General features: G+C 37.4%; 2 protein-coding genes across 6 annotated transcripts in view; both read left to right on the forward strand.

Moving 5' to 3' along the window:
• CPT1A (carnitine palmitoyltransferase 1A) overlaps positions 1–7,904 on the forward strand; it is a 33,007-nt gene extending 25,103 nt beyond the window's left edge. For all 4 annotated transcript variants that reach the window (XM_015863642.2, XM_015863644.2, XM_015863643.2 and 1 more), the window contains 5 exons: positions 349–483; positions 1,401–1,553; positions 2,434–2,538; positions 3,418–3,510; positions 4,885–7,904. In XM_015863642.2, coding sequence (XP_015719128.1) covers positions 349–483; positions 1,401–1,553; positions 2,434–2,538; positions 3,418–3,510; positions 4,885–4,971 — 573 coding nt within the window. In that variant the 3' untranslated portion in view covers positions 4,972–7,904. The remainder of the gene's footprint in view (positions 1–348; positions 484–1,400; positions 1,554–2,433; positions 2,539–3,417; positions 3,511–4,884) is intronic.
• Positions 7,905–8,063: 159 nt separating this feature from the next.
• LOC107314412 (tesmin-like) overlaps positions 8,064–16,476 on the forward strand; it is a 16,010-nt gene continuing 7,597 nt past the window's right edge. Inside the window, exons 1-6 of one of the 2 annotated variants that reach the window (XM_032444795.1) lie at positions 8,064–8,952; positions 9,568–9,685; positions 10,214–10,272; positions 10,371–10,529; positions 11,152–11,272; positions 12,895–12,971. In XM_032444795.1, coding sequence (XP_032300686.1) covers positions 8,476–8,952; positions 9,568–9,685; positions 10,214–10,272; positions 10,371–10,529; positions 11,152–11,272; positions 12,895–12,971 — 1,011 coding nt within the window. In that variant the 5' untranslated portion in view covers positions 8,064–8,475. The remainder of the gene's footprint in view (positions 8,953–9,567; positions 9,686–10,213; positions 10,273–10,370; positions 10,530–11,151; positions 11,273–12,894; positions 12,972–16,476) is intronic. The other variant, XM_032444796.1, reaches the window with a different exon arrangement.

Here is a 16,476-nt window from a genome sequence, read left to right on the forward strand (position 1 = left end):
AAATACTGTAGGATTACTTAACTATGGCTGTGTTAGTTAAGTAGCCACTGAACTTTCTAATAACTTCTGATAGTTTTTGAATTGAGTCCTCTTTCTGACAAACCAAAGGAGAATGGATATAAAATGTGTAGTGTAGCCTCTACTAGTTTGGTGGTTCTAAAGGCATTTATCAAATCCTGTTTTGTTGTTTTTATTCTGTAAGACTGCTAATGGTAGACTACTAATGACTTAAAATGTTGCTTAACTTGTGATTTGTATCCTGTGTGCTTACCTTGACTGCCACCATCAATGAAGAAAGAGAGGCTAAGTCTGACTAAGCCTCTAATTCCTTATTTTTCAACTTTCAAGGACATGGGAAAATTTTCTTTGACATACGAAGCCTCTATGACACGCTTGTTCAGAGAAGGCAGAACTGAAACTGTCCGTTCATGTACCGTCGAGTCGTGTAATTTTGTTAAAACTATGGAAGACCCAAGTGAAAGTGTAAGTTGACTCTGTTGATTTCTAATACTTTTTATTCATGGAAATTTCTGCTGTTTGTAGTATTTAAAGAAAGAGATTCCTCGTTTCAGAACAGAAATGTAGCAGCACATAGCTATCTTCATCCTCTGTCAGGATGGCAGGACTTAAAGGCTACGCCAAAAAGAGTAGTGATAAGTAATAAAAAATAAGTAATAAAAATAAAAAATAAGTAATAAAAAGAGTACTAATTGCTAATAACCAAATATGCCAACTTTTATGGATCCTAAACTCCAGAAAACTCATATCTGTAAATTTCTTGTTATTTGTTAAGCAAGGAATGTCATGCCAAACTCTCAATTGCCATTAAAGAACTTTACTGGGGTATGAGAGTTGACTCTCTTGAATTGCTGATGTATTTGCTCAGTTTGGTTTAACAGAATATGCTTAACATTCAGTGAGGCTCTAGAAATAACTTAGAATAAAATTTTAAATGGATTCATTTTAGTTTTAACATGGTATTTAACTTTGATTCTGACCTACCGTTATGAAACTGTTCAATTTATAGATGTGTGGACACTTCTTAAAATGCATATACCCATATATATACATATACTTTGCTAGTATACAAAGATTTTAGTTCAGTCTTTTTTAATACAAATTTGCCTTTATTGCTTGCTTCTTATCTGTGTGTTTTGCATATAATTTGGGCTATCCATGAACCTTTACTCCAGAATGCCAGTAGTAGTCATGCTTGGCTACTATGAGACCAGTGTTTTCTTTCAGCCCTTGCACTACTCTCATACACTGTCGGTTTGCCTTCTAAAATGGCTCTTGCAGTTCCTGCCTTTCATAAACCACATTCAGACTTGATTTTCTGTAGCTTTCTAAGAAACTAGAATTCACTGAACAGATTTGTTTCATCTTTCTTTCATTGTTAGAATGAAAATAAGTTGAAGTTATTCCGGCTGGCAGCTACCAGACACCAGCACTTGTATCGTCTTGCCATGACTGGTGCTGGCATTGACCGCCATCTGTTCTGCCTTTATGTCGTTTCCAAGTACCTTTCTGTAGATTCTCCTTTCCTGAAGGAAGTAAGTGGTCTTTATTGATTGATTACAATAAATAACCATTTGTTTGCTTAGCATTTTCTGGTATCTGCTCACATTTTGATGGAACTCCAGTTTTCATCAGAAAGAAGAGTATAGATAGCATGGTTTAACATCTTACAGCTTGTTTTCATTTTTTTGTATATATACACTTACGATAGACTTTCAGTAATGAGGTTTACGAGAAAGATATAATCAGTATTACAATAGAATACTGGCTCCTGGCATATATTCACCACAGGCAGCCATGTACTTCCATCTGGAACTGTAACAAAATTACTTTGTTGTAAGTTAACATGAGCTAAGGGAACTGTATATTGTAATTTTTGTTTTTTTGCAGTTTACTGCTGTGCCAAATGGTTTATTAAACCATACTTTAAAGTTGGAATTGATGAAATAAAGCATGTTCCTGCTTTCAGTTAAGGATCAAACAACCTTGCAGAGCTTTTGCAGCCTTCCAAGAAACCTCTGCATTGTGGGAGATTTTAGGAACTTCTGACTCAGTGTAGTATTTACCTGGGGCTTGAGTGCTGCCATCACTGATCTCATTAACAAGCCCTGTTATACAGAGTTTACCAGGCTGTAGACCAGATTCATCTATTCTGAAATAACATTTCTGCTCCAAGAAATTTCATTACTTTTGTAGAAATTAACATCAAGATGGTTTACACGTTAGGGCAAGTTAAGTTGTTCCTTCCAGCACTCTCAATGATTCATGCCATTGACATGTGAAGTAGAGTTACCTTTTAATATTGCTTTATTGAATATTTTCTAAGCTTCTTAAAAATTATTTCTTGAGAGAGTTGCATGTTCCTAAATAATATGTCATACTTGATTATTTATTTATTTATTATCTCTAATAAAGGTTTTGTCTGAGCCTTGGAGACTATCGACGAGTCAGACACCACAGCAACACATTGATCTGAAGAAGAACCCTGAGATGTTATCTTCTGGCGGTGGATTTGGACCTGTATGTTAACTAAATACAAGTGTCTCTTTTAAAAACAGTTTTGTTTCAGACCTGTAATACCTTAATGGTACACATTAAAAGTGCAATATATGCTTTAAATATGGGTTTGATGTTTTCCAACTATTATGAATGTGCTGGGAAAAACCAACATCACCTTTTTCCCTTGTCCCACTAAAATATGAACCATCTGTAATGAAATATGCAGTTATCAAATGTGGCATAAGGCCCCACAGCAAGGAGATCTGATTAATTGGGGGCTTTTATCACAGTTGCTATGCCTGCAGATTTAGTATGTCAAACTATTATTGCAGTGACAAGCAGTTTACTACTTACACTAGACTTTAAGGTTGGGATTAGTAGAAAGTATTTCACTGTTCTGTGTTTTTTATTTATAATTCCTAATGAATTAAAATAAAATAATAGTTCATGCTTTCCACTGAATCACGCTACTCAGATTGGTCTGCTTGCCTTCCTAAGTATGAGTAGTGGCTAGGATAAGAATGAAATGGATTTCTGCAGCTTTTGTGGGCTTCAGAGGAGCTGGTGTAGTGCTGGAGTTTTAATGAGCTTCTGACTTGCTTATGGTATTTTAACAAGATTTGAATATGGAAGTTGATAATATCCTTGTTAATTGTCAGGCAGGCTTTTCCATGTGGTAGACTAGTTTAATTTGTTTCAAAAAGTGTTTCTATGAAAAAAACAGTGAGGGGATCACAGGACTGTTCTTTGGCACTCAGAGATCAGAATCATTATTGTTTATTTTAGTCGGCTTGTCAAGCTGAAAGCTGGTTTTGTGGTGGATTGGTTTGGAAAGTTCAGGGGTCGTGTAGGAAGTGAAGGAAAAGTAAGTTTAAAACTTGTTCATTTTTCTTCCCTTAGGTGGCTGATGATGGTTACGGTGTTTCTTACATAATCTTGGATGAGAACTCCATCCATTTCCATGTCTCCAGTAAATACTCTTGTTCTGAAACGGTAAGGAACAATCCTTTCCTGTTCTGTTATCTGCTTGTAAAACTCTTCTACTCACTGCCTACTCACCATTTAGGAGGAATGCAAGATACAGTTATACTGTGCTTTTTTCTTCTCATGCTATGTATTAATGTTTTCAGCTTCTATAAATCTAGTGACTTCATGAACCAAGGAACTGGTGTGATACTTCACCTTTCTGTCAGATTTAAAAATAAAAGGCCTAAGGTCATGTTTGTGCACATGTCGTTCTCAGGAACTCCTATGAAATGACTTGTATCTGACCTGTAAGCATAGGTGTCTCCTGGCTTTTGTTATCATAGCTTAGCTTTGATTTGCCTCTGGCTGCAGGGATGAAGATAATACAGCAGTATAGTCTTTATTCTTTGAATCTCCCTTGGTCTAAATAGTTCTGACAGAAGTTGATGGTTAAATTTTAATCTGTTCTTGGGAAACTTAATTATCATAATTTATCGGAATGACACTCATCTATTGAAATGCTGTGATGTCATCCATCAATATCCTTCTGTTGCAGAGATCAGTTTCAGTTTGTCCTTCCCCTTTGTTTTATGACTTACCAACATATTCAGTTTTGGCAGGATTACATAGACCATAACTTGTCTGATAGATCTTGGTGCCTCTGGTTAATTATTAGAAAATATGACTTTGTTCATGTGTGTTTCAAATTGTTCTTCGGGTGCCTTTTAGTTTATACGTTAAGTTTCCCTGTACTCTTATCAGTCAAGGCAAAAGTCCATAGAGAGAAGGCAGTGCTTTATGTGCTTGCCCTTGATATTATTAGAGTTTCCTGTAGCAGGTTTTATAATGTAGCTAATGATTTATATTTATAATCTTTGCTGTGCCATTCATTTCTTGGAATAGTTTCTTAAAGTATTGGTCATTTTCATTTGCTGTACTTGTTCTTCTAAGAGATTCAGGATTCCAATAGGAACTCAAGTGTTTTTGTTTTTTTTCTGTTTTTTTCAGTCTCTTTAGGTTGTTCTTTATACTTTCTGGGCATTCTTTTGTCTTGTGAGAAATGGCTTAGATAAAATCATCTTGTATGAACTACATGTTTTAGTTTGGGTTTTTTTAAGTAATGATATAAAGCTATAGATACATTTGATGTCAAAGGTAGATTCTCAGTTCTGTGTGTAGAACGTAACTGCATAATGTCGAATTTACCTGTCAGTAATAGTATAAACCAGGATTAATTCATATAGCATTAGCGTTTTTGTAGTTTAACTTCCCTGTTTTATAGTAATATATGTGACCTAAATCTGTGTTCCAAAGTTACAAAATGTTCAAAGTCTCCCCTTTGCTTAAGAGATAACTGTTACCAGACAGCACGGCTCACTGTGTTTTTATTTATTTATTAAGGATTCTCATCGCTTTGGGAAGAACATCCAAAAAGCAATGGTTGACATCATGGGTTTGTTTCAACATACTAAGAACTGTACCAAATGATCTGGGTTATTACCACAAAGCAACCTCCCATCGTTGGGATGGAAACTATTCTGAACAGCGAATGAAAGCAAGGTTTGCGGAAATGCTGGCTGATGAAGAAACCGAGTCACAATCCTGTTGATCTTCTGAGCAAACCTTGGCCTTGGTTTGAATGTTTCATAATTATTATCATTATTTTTAGGTAGTTTGGAAGCATTTAGTTCCACAGTGGGTGAATTTTGAAATCTTATACATTTCTAGGGATGAAGCGTACCACTATTGCACAAAGGCATGTATATTCTAACTCCTGCAGTTTTCTCCTGTTTTTTTTTTTTCTTAAAATTATTTGAATCCACTTGTATTCCAGAATGGAAGGGATAAAACATATCAAGTCTTAAACTGAAAGCCTTCAAAGGATTTGATTTGGCACGCATCGATAGCAGAATGTTCTTCAGAGTATCTGCTGCTTTATTTAAACAAATGACAACACTTGTGGCTGTTTACCTTCATTAACTTCTTTAAAGGTAATTTTCTCATAAGATTTAAGGAACAAAACAAAGAACCATAAACCATAACCTAGTGCAAAATGCCCAACTGGTCTGTTTCTTTTTGGGAAGATGTATGTGCTACATTGAGGTAGTAAAGTATTATACAAATTAGCAGACATCAAACTTTTCTTATTACTTACAAGCACGTTTGCCACATGATTGATTTTATATCCATGTAAATGGACCTGTGTGCTTGTTCATAGCAGTGCCTTAGTAAAAGAAATATCCTAAACACAGGAGAAAAGCTTGTGCTAGGAGTTGGTTTTAACATTATTTTTGTGGAGGGGAAATAGCAACGCAGATCTAGTTTTGAAATTATAAATTAGGTGGCTGTGATATAGGTAGAGTTGAATTTGTTTATGATGCAGCTAGGTTCAAAGCTCTAATGAGATGATCTTCTATGGCAAAGACCATTCTCTAGGAAGTGCAGGAGTAACTTTGTAGAGCTCAGATACTCATGATCTTGTTTAGCTGAGTGGTATTAGCGATTCGCTGAGAGAAGAGTTTCTGGGTCCCAGGGAATGTAAATATATTTAAACTCGAGCCTGTTGGATAATCTATGAATCAAGGCTGCATGTAAAGGCTGAGTAATTGCAGTTTCCCAGCTTTCAGCCTGAAAAGACCAGAATTGTGTGGTCAGCTCTGCATGAAATGGGCTGTGAAGGCGATGGAAAATAGCTCCAGAATGGGGAAATTATGGCCTTCTCAAACCTCTTCTGGGAGTGGCCCATTGTCTGAAGCGGTTTTTGAAGGGTGCAACAAAAATGGGGGTGGGAATAGGGCAGACAATTTCACTGAAGAAGGGGCGTATTTGTAAATGCAGAAGGGAAATGATTACTACAGAACTGAAGTAACTTGGTGTGTGATGCTACTCATCCTCAAACTGTATCGGTGTCATTACTTCTGTGCACCCATTAGGACAAACTTATTTTTCTGTGAGTAGAAGGTACAGAATATTCAGTAATACAGTAAATGTTGCTCCAGAGCTGTGCTGGTTCTGAAAGCTCTCTGGGGCTGCTGTGAAACTTCTCATTAGGTTTTTTGGATTTCTTTTTCTGGCCAGTATTTCTAACTTTATATGCCTCTACATGTTTGGTTTGTTTTTTCACTCTGATCTAGCTATCGAAACACCTGTGTTATGTGTGTGTGTTTGAGGTGGGAAACCTCAACAAAGGTCCTAAATACATAAGTAAGCAAATACATGCTTACCTAAATGTAGGTTCCCCTGTAGGAATTGGCCAAAGACACCCATTATGTGATTGGATAAAGTCTGTGGGAAAGGAGACTTTGAACTAAGCCTTATTGCAACTAACATTTACCAAATTACTGCAACAGTGTCACAGTGATGTGTTTTTGTGGGAATAATGCACTGGTTTTTGTATTGACCACTGAGCAGTCTGTGCTTCAATTAACATAGGGCTTCTAGGGTTTTTCCAAGAGAAAAAGAAAAGTTTAGATCTGACTCTCAGGTTTTAAATGTTTCACGTCTCATTGTATTTAGTGCAGTTATCAATGCAATTTTACGTGCTTAGAGTAAGTACAATTGGCACAGAAAGTTGTTTTTTATTGTAAATGTTTAAAAGAGTGGTGTTAAATGTCTCTCTCTCTCTTTTTTTTTTTTTCTGTACGTTTTTAATTTGAGTTAGATCATAATTCCTAACCAGACAGGATCTTTAAGATGTCAACAGCGTGTAAATAAAATATGCTTTTTGGATGTAAATCTTAGAAATCCACAGTGAATGTAGGCTGTTAATAAATAATTAATTTAAAACTTCATGTTCAATATGGTGTACATACAGTAAAAATACTTGCTTTTTTTTGCTCAAAAGCCATAGGAATGTAATTGAAATGACTTAGAACTGAATGAACTTTCTAGTCTGGTGTACTTCACTGTTAATGTCTGTATTTTAGGACAACTGTTCATCCATAACTTAACCTTGAATCACCAGTTCTCAGTTAGTGACAAGGGCTGTAAGTGAGGGGTGGCGAGGTTGGGATAGTAATAAATTAATCCGTTTGTTAAATACCAGTGTGGAACTGGTTGAACCCTTTAGGTATGAGTTTGCAGAGTTTATTATTTCAGCTATTTAATATGATGGAATAGCAGAAACTTGGTGCGTTTAGAGGCTGCCGTTGTCCAGACTGAGGATGTTACAGACTGAATATTCTTAAGGGTTGGGCTTCTAAAGGACCATGGAGGTGTGCAAGCCTGTCCTTGAAAATCGTGCTTCTAATTCAGCCTTTGTCCCAATTGCTTCTTGTATAAAATGTATCACTTTAAGCTGTTTTTTTTCTTGTTCGCTTACTCGACTCCCGTGGTTGGTTATTTACACCCAATAGCCTGTCCCAACGTTCTGCCTTCTTCTGTGACTTCAAACAATAAAGTTTCACAATTATCACTACTAAGCACAACGTTTCATGTCTTTTCTATTTACTTTCTGGCTTTTTTGCTTTAATGACCTAGTGAAATCCTTGTAGTTGGATCCAATTCGGATCTGTATCAGGGCTCTCCTCAGTTTATTTATGAGGTACTTAAGTGGCATGAGGAGATGGGCGGCCGTTACCGCGCACGCGCAGCGCCCCATAACGGTCGTGCAGGCGGCGGCTCCCTCGGCTTGTCGCTGAGCCGAGGCGGAGGGCGGTGCGTACAGCCGGGCCGGGGGCTGCAGGGGGCTGGAGTGAAGCAGGACGGCTGGTTTCCTGCTGTGTCAGCGCGGCCCAGATCCAGGGCTTGCAGTAGTGGTAGCCCGGCTGTGTCTGGGCTGGTGTCTTAGTGCTGCTGTCTCAGTGCTGGTGCTGTGGAGTGCAAGGAGCGCCCTGTCATCTGACAGCAGTGACTGTAGTTAATCTCCAGTATTGCACATACTTCTTGAGACTGTTTCATTCCCTTCTAGATACCTAAGTTGCCTGGAGGAATACTGTGATAGAAAAATTATCTTCATGTAAATAGCATGCACCTGACTGTCTGCCTGTGACTATGGAGAATCAGATACTGTTTGACATCAGATCAGCTATCGATGATGGGTTTGTGACTGAAATATTAAGTCAGAATACTCCTGATAGCTCTGAAAACTTCAGCCTGGAAACTGCAGTCATTAATAATCCTGTTGAAGAAGGGATGTGCTCTAGTCAAGGCAACCAGTTATACGCGATAAATGTGGGAGAGGCTTTGTTGGATCACTTTGAATACCCCCTTTCTGCTGAAAATCAGAGTGCGATAGCTAAAGTTGAAATATATCCACAAGGAAACAACAGCTGTAACGATGAAGATCTTGAAAAATACAAAGGATTGAATATTCCAGGAGAAGCCGATTACATGCATTCACCTCATCTGCCTACAGATGGCGGCCACTTCCTTTCTTCTGTAGTGGCACAGCATAAAAGCTGCAGTGTTCCAATTTCAGGTGTTTTCTCTTCAGAAGGAGCAGTCAGTCAAAATGTTGGAACCGTACCCGTAAGATACGTGAAATGAGAATTTGTATGGGTGCTTGGTTGTGGTTTGTACATAGAAGATCATCACGTTAAAACTTGAGATGGGATCCATGTGGTGTTTGAAGTGATGTTATGAGTCTTACACTGGAACAAACTTAGCAGTACACTCAGACTGAAAAGTCCATCTGCTTAATGCAGACTATTCATATTTAGTATACTTACATGAGCTTGTTTCTTTCTTTATGGCTGTAGTGGATCTTCTGAAGAAATTGCCTAATTCAGCTTGTGCTCTGTAGGCGGCTTCTGGGGGAACGCTGAGTTTCCTCTGGGAAGCTGTTTTGCAATAACTAAGTGCACCAGTTGACATTTCTTTCCAGTGTAAATATTTACACAAATGTTGCTACTCCAGGGTTCAGAAATTCAAAAAGGCATAAAACACATTGAACAGAAGAAGGAGAAGTAATAGTCAGCTGTCCATAGTATCTGGTAATGCTGGTTATTCTGCAACATTTATGTGCTTATTTATAATTTAGAAATGCAAATAATTTCCAATTTTAAAGTCAGTTTCTGTGTGGCTGTTTTTTTTTTAAGGAGATGTGTAATATGTGCAGTAGTTATAAACTGCTCTTTTCTTCAGGTGTTCAGATCATTGTTACCTCCAGCTGAAGGTGAGAATAACTGTATTTATTATGATCAGTTTAAAGGAATGCAAAGCAGTCCTATGCAGTCAAACAACTTGTCTGATTGCTTTAATGGTAAGTGTCACGGGTGTCCGAGTGGGATAACTTGTTTATTTTATTAGTTTATTTGAACTCCTCTTTTAGAGTTAGAAAAGGGTATGAATGTCTAGATAAAATAATTCCTGGATTTGGGAAGTAGCAGCACAAGCCCCTTCTGATAATGTTCATAGAGCTAAGAAAGTGTGATAGGAGGAAGTTTTGAAACAGGTCAGTGTGTGTTCATGTATGTTCTTGTTGCTTCAACCATGAAGTTCAGGCTTCCTTTTGATTTGTCGTTGCTAAATGATTTTTACCAGATGGTCTCCAGAATCCTTTTAGAGACATCAAGCACATATGGGAGCCTGTTTTTCGAAAGTCTGTTACTGGAGAATATTAAGTATTATTTTATAAGACTGTAATATTACTTTATAAGACTGTGATAGTCTGTAGTAAGACCGTGACATCAAAATCTCCTTGATGCTATGAATGAGCTCCTGGCATTAAAACCAAACAAAAGCAAACACATGTCTTAATAAACAAAACTTGCTTTATTTCACTTACTAGAATGCTCCAGTGGTGTTTATGGCTTGCCTCAGACTGGTGCTTCTGTCTATGATGAAATAGTAAGTATGCGTTTGATTTCCAAGCTCATGGTATGTGCCCAGAATTCAATGAAGATTTAAAGGAGTTCCTGTTAAGGTATAACACTTGTTTTTTTCAGACAGAAGTAAGAGATGCAATTAGAAATGTTATGGAGAATCATGAAGATGGAGCGATTTTTCAGAGTTCAAATATTGACGAGTCCAACTGTGAGTTATTAGCACTGCACGGTGTGGTGGAGGAACCTGGATATTTACACAGAAATGATTCCAGCCCCCTGGTAATTTATGTCTGGTAATTGATAGAAGAATTATATGCTAAGAAAACGTTAACTTAATTTTACCACACATGCACCAAAATCCCACTTAGTAAGTTTTGTGTCAAGACTGATTAGACAGTGCTTTTCTCAGACTCGGGGACTAATTTTTCTTTAGATAAAGTGCTGTTTTACATATAAAATGTTATTTTCTATTTCAAGGCCACATACAGTAATATGAAGATTATTTCATGAATGAATAGTCTTGATTTACAGTCACATCTGAATAAGTGGCATAAAACATTGAAGTGAAATAGGGTTTGTTCTGGGTATGGAATGTCAGGTCCACGTGGTAGAAAACGAGCTAGAGTATGTTGTGCAAAACCTTATAGAACTGTTTAGAGAACCAGGAGGGCATCTCACCCCAGGGTGAAGAGCTACAGTATCGCAGCTGTTTCCAAAACCAAACAAATAGAAAGGGTCAGAATGCAGACACCTTTGTGTACAGTGATTCATTTGTCTGAGAGACTGCAGTGTGTGATGATGCAGCTTTATGAAGCATGTTACTCTTACGAAAACCATTCTGTGTATATGCTTAGAATTGCAGGTTCTTAGATGGGAGGCTATTGCTGTTTATTTATTCCAGATGATCTGCCAACTGGAAGGAGGTACTCAAATACTCTGTATAAAGGATTGTGGCACACAGGATCTAAAAGCAATTCATCTCATTCCACAGTATGAAGACCAACATAATTATCTTCAATCTGGTAAAATCAAAGTTAAAGTTATGTCTAGCGTGTCAGATAGTAGATCACAGTTAACGTGCAAATGCAAATGTATGTGCTTATTTTCTTAATCAGCAGTGAGCAGAGGTGAGATGAAGCTAGTGTAGCTATCACAAGTTACTATTTTCCTTTATTTTGTAACAATAAAAATCTGGACATTTGAATGTTATGAAAATGATGTAATGGACGTGTTGAATATAATAATGTTTTGTAATATACGGATCAACTTATGAAAAAGCACGCTTAGCAGAAAGCGCTTGCATACAGCTGCATTTACCCTAGCAATACCACAAGGTGTCAGTGTCTCACTATAAATGAAGAGCATCATTGCGGGCTGTTGGGTATCCTTCAGCCTTGGGGCTTAAAGTGTCCCAAAATGTTTCTGTCACTCTGTGAACTTGAAATTCCATCTGTTTTTAGAGAAGGTGGTTTCTGAGATCTCGAAGTTCATTTTTTTGGCTATTCAGATATTGAGTGGGAATACATTTTCATCTTAGGAGCAACATGCGTAGGAGAGGCTTAAATATAATTAAATATTTCTTTACCCAGAAAGAGCTTCTAAAGGAACGTAAACATTATTTCTTCATTTATCAGTATCTTATTTCAGTGGTGTGTGTCAGTCTCATTGTGAAAACAAAGCCTTTCATTACTAGTCACCACACACGCACTGTTTGTGGTGTCAGTAGATGCTGAGTGTCTGAATCTCAGCAGATGCCCCAGTTATGGAGCATGTTTATTAATCAGAAGAGGAAAACACATACATTCAAATAGCAGCAGATGTGCCTATAAATGCATTCAGGCTCCCATTACTTTGCTGCAACGTTAGGGAAGAAATATCTAAGGAGAGTGGTGACTTTTTGTTTTAGTTTTTATTTGCCCAAGCTTTCTTTCGTTGTACTGATCTTCCCTGTAAGTGAAAGGTGTAGGTCCAGAAGTTGTATCTAAAAGTTTCTTTAAACGTAGATCTCAGTAGGACTAATGGAGTGATGATTACTTTGTTCTACATAGCCTAAATTACTGATTTTCTTAAATGCGGTGCCTCACCGGGGCTCTATTCTTACAGCCATGTTTTCTGAATAGGTTTTTAGTTGTTGTTTCTTTGTTGTTGTTGGTATAATAGGCTGAATGCCTCCTTTCTAGATAGAATTCTGGAAATTCATAAAAACATCTGTTTGTGTCATTTTTCACATCAAAATTTTTCAAGTCTATGCTGTTTCTAATTAAACGTAATGTGATGGAGTGTAAGTCCACATTCTTAGCTAAAAAACTGGTGAAAAGCTGAGTTCTTCTATAAGGGACTGGTTTTATATTGTCAGCTTGTTGTTGTTTTGGTTTTGTGGGGTTTTTTTCCACTAATTGAGGGAAACTTTTCTGAAGAAAGGACTTGTAGGTCCTTCTTGGATACAGTTTGCTCCCCAAGCTTCACTGTATCAGGTGGTGCAAAAAGACAGACGCTGTCAGGAAATACTGTGGCTTGGGTTTTTATTTTTTATTAATAGGAAAAGTTAAAAGTACCCATTTGCGTGTATGCTTGATTCAAAAAGGTTAATGCACACATTAGACTTCAGATATTGTGAGCAGTTTATTAAATGTCATCTTTTCAGATGCAGGCAGCCCTGTAACAGCAGTGCTGGGGCAGTTTTTGCCTGTTTCGGGTGACCTGGATTCAAACAAACAAGAGGTAAAGCAGCTTTATTCTCACCATGTATTAAGCAGAGTGTAAACTTCCCTTCTCTTAAAATAGCTTCTTGTGTTGAATGTCAGGAGGTAACAACTGTATGCATTTTCTAAAGACAGTTTAGTAGTGTACTGACAAATTGGTACCTAAACATTCTAGAGATGTAGACAGGATTGCAGTTCTCTCTCTGATTTTCCCCCAGCCTGTTGTTCCCTAGATTTATTCTCTTACTTTAATATATTTTCTTCTTCCTTATCTGCAGCTAAACTGATCACCAGTTAAAATAACTATCATTTATAAGCACTCACAGCACTTTCTTGTGCCTATTTTTCTAGGCTATTATATGTGTGAAGAGAAAATAGATCTGCATTCTGTTTTGGTGGACTGTAAGCCAATACATTCTGTTAAATTTTTTAGTCCTCAACCAATGAGATGCCGTATTGCAGATGAACATAACGTACATCAGCAAGTCACTAGCCAGTTTTAGTTGATTACTGCAATTAAATGTAGAGATATCAGTACACTGGAAACAGTGTGCAAATACTGCAGCACTGGCAGCTGTTCTTGATCCTTTGCACTGGGAGAAAAAGGTATCCTGACATACTGAGCAGTTTCAAAGAGGAAATGCATTTTTCACATCTTTGTGCTTACATGAGTTTTATCACCGTATGTGGCAAACAAAGCATCCTCAGAACGTTTTCTTTGTATTACTTTTTTAATTCACAGGAGTCTCTTTTTAGAATGTAATATAAGCAAGCTGTATGTATTTTATCTTGAACAGTTTGACAGTGAATACTTACAATCAGTAGCTAGCACTTCAGCTTTCCAACCAGAATCGAATCTGCAAGTGAAAATGACTTCAGGGTAAGATGCTTGCAACACTTAGTCCATTATGAAGTTTGAATTTTATACCAGCAAAGGCTCTTAGACATCTTTGCATTTAATAGCTTCTCCTCATGCAACTTTGTAAGAGTGATTTGTGTATGTATCATGGTAGCCATTATTCACTTACTGGTGGTCAAGGCTGCCAGGATTTCTTAGGATCAATGCAACCATGCTGTAAATGTGTCTGAAAAACATTTAATTTTCTGAGTTGATATGTCTTAAAATATAATTAATGTGTGTTTAGCTCATTTTTCTAACACAAATGGGATTCTTCTAATAAACCTTAATTACAGATCATTTTTAAATACAAGGCAGATGCAAACCCGGTGTGACAGACGATAGTGCTTTGCAGTTGCACAGCAGTTACTGGGCTCTGAGTGGTTGCTGACCTGCCCCTAGTAGTGACAACTGGTGGATTGCAGGAGATTGTCTTCTCTTTTTGTCACTTGTTTTTTGACCCCACAGTTGTTAAAATAGCACTGCAATTGGGGTGTGTGTTTTGGGGGGGGAGGGCAGGGAATGTATCAAAGTTTAGAAAGTATAGACCAATTTTTTATTTGTAATTTGTTTTTCTTATTTTCTTCCTCTTTCAATCTGCGTAGCCCACCTTTTGGTTCAGGGATTACAAAGTCTAAGAAACCATGTAACTGCACAAAATCTCAGTGTCTTAAATTGTAAGTAACAGCTGATTAACATTTAATAAATATTAATAGCAGTGTATATTTGAAAGAATGAACATACAGTAAATGTGATGAGCAAGCCATAGGGGGCAAAAATTGCTTGTCTGATCTTCAGTTAAAGGTCAACAGTTTATGTCAACTAGTATCACACAAATCCACAATTCAAAGTGTAGTTGTGGATGATTAACATAATTCAAACCATGGAAAATATAAAGAGCAGCTAGAAGGCATTGTTCAGAATTGTCTAGAAAATCATTTATAGAATGAAAACACTGTATATTGAAGTATCATTTCTCTATCTCACTTCTGTACAACAGCAATCTACATAACTATTGTGCCAAGTCTTATGTATTTACATGCATATGTAAAATGCACAGAGATGTGTATGTGATTGTTAAAATTTGTTTCATTTATGGAGTGGGTGTATTTTGTGAAAATGAATGAGTGAAAGAAGGTCTTTGTGTATATTTGGGTATGATTAAATAACAGGGGAGGGATAGGAACTATAAATTCTGTCTCGAAGAGGAATAACATTTAAAAGCAGTTAATCTTTCTGTTTAGTAAGTTGTTTATATGTTGATTGTAGATATTGTGAATGCTTTGCCAGCGGTGACTTTTGCAACAACTGCAATTGCAATAATTGTTACAACAATCCACTTCACGAAACTGAGCGATTTAAAGCCATTAAGGTAAAATATATATGTGTATATATATAATACTATATATATATATCAGTATGAGCTTTGTATATGTAAAATGCACTTGTATCGTTTTTCTCTACTTAAAGTCTTTGAAATATACTATTTTTATACAAAATACCACCAACTGCTGCTACTATATTTTTCTTACATAAAAAAATAACATTTTTCTTTTTTAATTTACTTTTAAGGAGCCTCTGATACTTTTGATTATAATTCGTGGTGTATTAATGGAATGTTTTTCATTCTTGAGACAAAATGTGCAACTCCAAATTTAATCTCAGAAAATGTTCCCACTTGAGGGAAAATTTGTGTCCCAAAGACAGAATTAGGTTGATGATTGTATGGGAAATTGGTAATCACAGCCTGAACCTCTGATTAATCAGATGAGGCAAGTGTTGGGTCAGCTGTGGGAGCACAGGTGAGAGTAATTTAGCTGTGCTACCCGAAGAGGTGGAGCTTGACTCCACCTCCTCTAGACCTCATTTAAGGGCTGACCACCACCAAGGCAGCACCTCTTGGAGATTGCGCCTTGGTGGAGATTGCCTCAGTGGTTCCCAGCAGACTGATGGCTTCCATAAGGGTGACTTTTTCCTGTAGATGTCCTTTTGGGTATTTACAACTACCGTCTTTTCTACTGTACAATGATGCTGGTTGATGAAAGACTCAACATGAACCGGCAATGTGCACTTGCCACCCAGAAGGCCAATAGTATCCTGGGTCTCATCAGAGAAGTATGAGCAGCAGGTTGTGGGAGGTGATTCTGCTCCTCTACTCTGCTCTCTTAAGACCCTACCTGGAGTACTGCTTCTGGTTCTGGGTCCTCCAAAGGAAGAAGGACATGAAGCTGTTGGATCAAGTCCAGGGGAATACGAAGATGTTCACAGGGTTGGAGCACCTCCCATATGAGGAAAGGCTGAGAGAGGAGAGCTGGGGCTCTTCATCTTGGAAAAGAGGAGGTCTGTGGAGCCTTATATAGTGGTCTTCCAGGACCTGAAAGGGGCCTACAGGAAAGCTGGGGAGGGACTTTTTAGAAGGGCATGTAGTGACAGGATGAGGGGAAATGGTTTAAAACTGGAAGAGGTTAGATTTAAACTGGATATTAGTAAAAGTCTTTACTGTGAGGGTAAAAAACAGCCCCAAAAGAGAAACAGATGGGTGGATTGTTTGGGATATTCCATAAAATCGTGGTGGATCCCACTCAGCTCAGTGTTCTGCAATCTTTGAATTGCCAGTTGTTAATTC

The sequence above is a fragment of the Coturnix japonica genome, chromosome 5, assembly GCF_001577835.2.
Source record: "Coturnix japonica isolate 7356 chromosome 5, Coturnix japonica 2.1, whole genome shotgun sequence".
Lineage (NCBI taxonomy): Eukaryota > Metazoa > Chordata > Aves > Galliformes > Phasianidae > Coturnix > Coturnix japonica.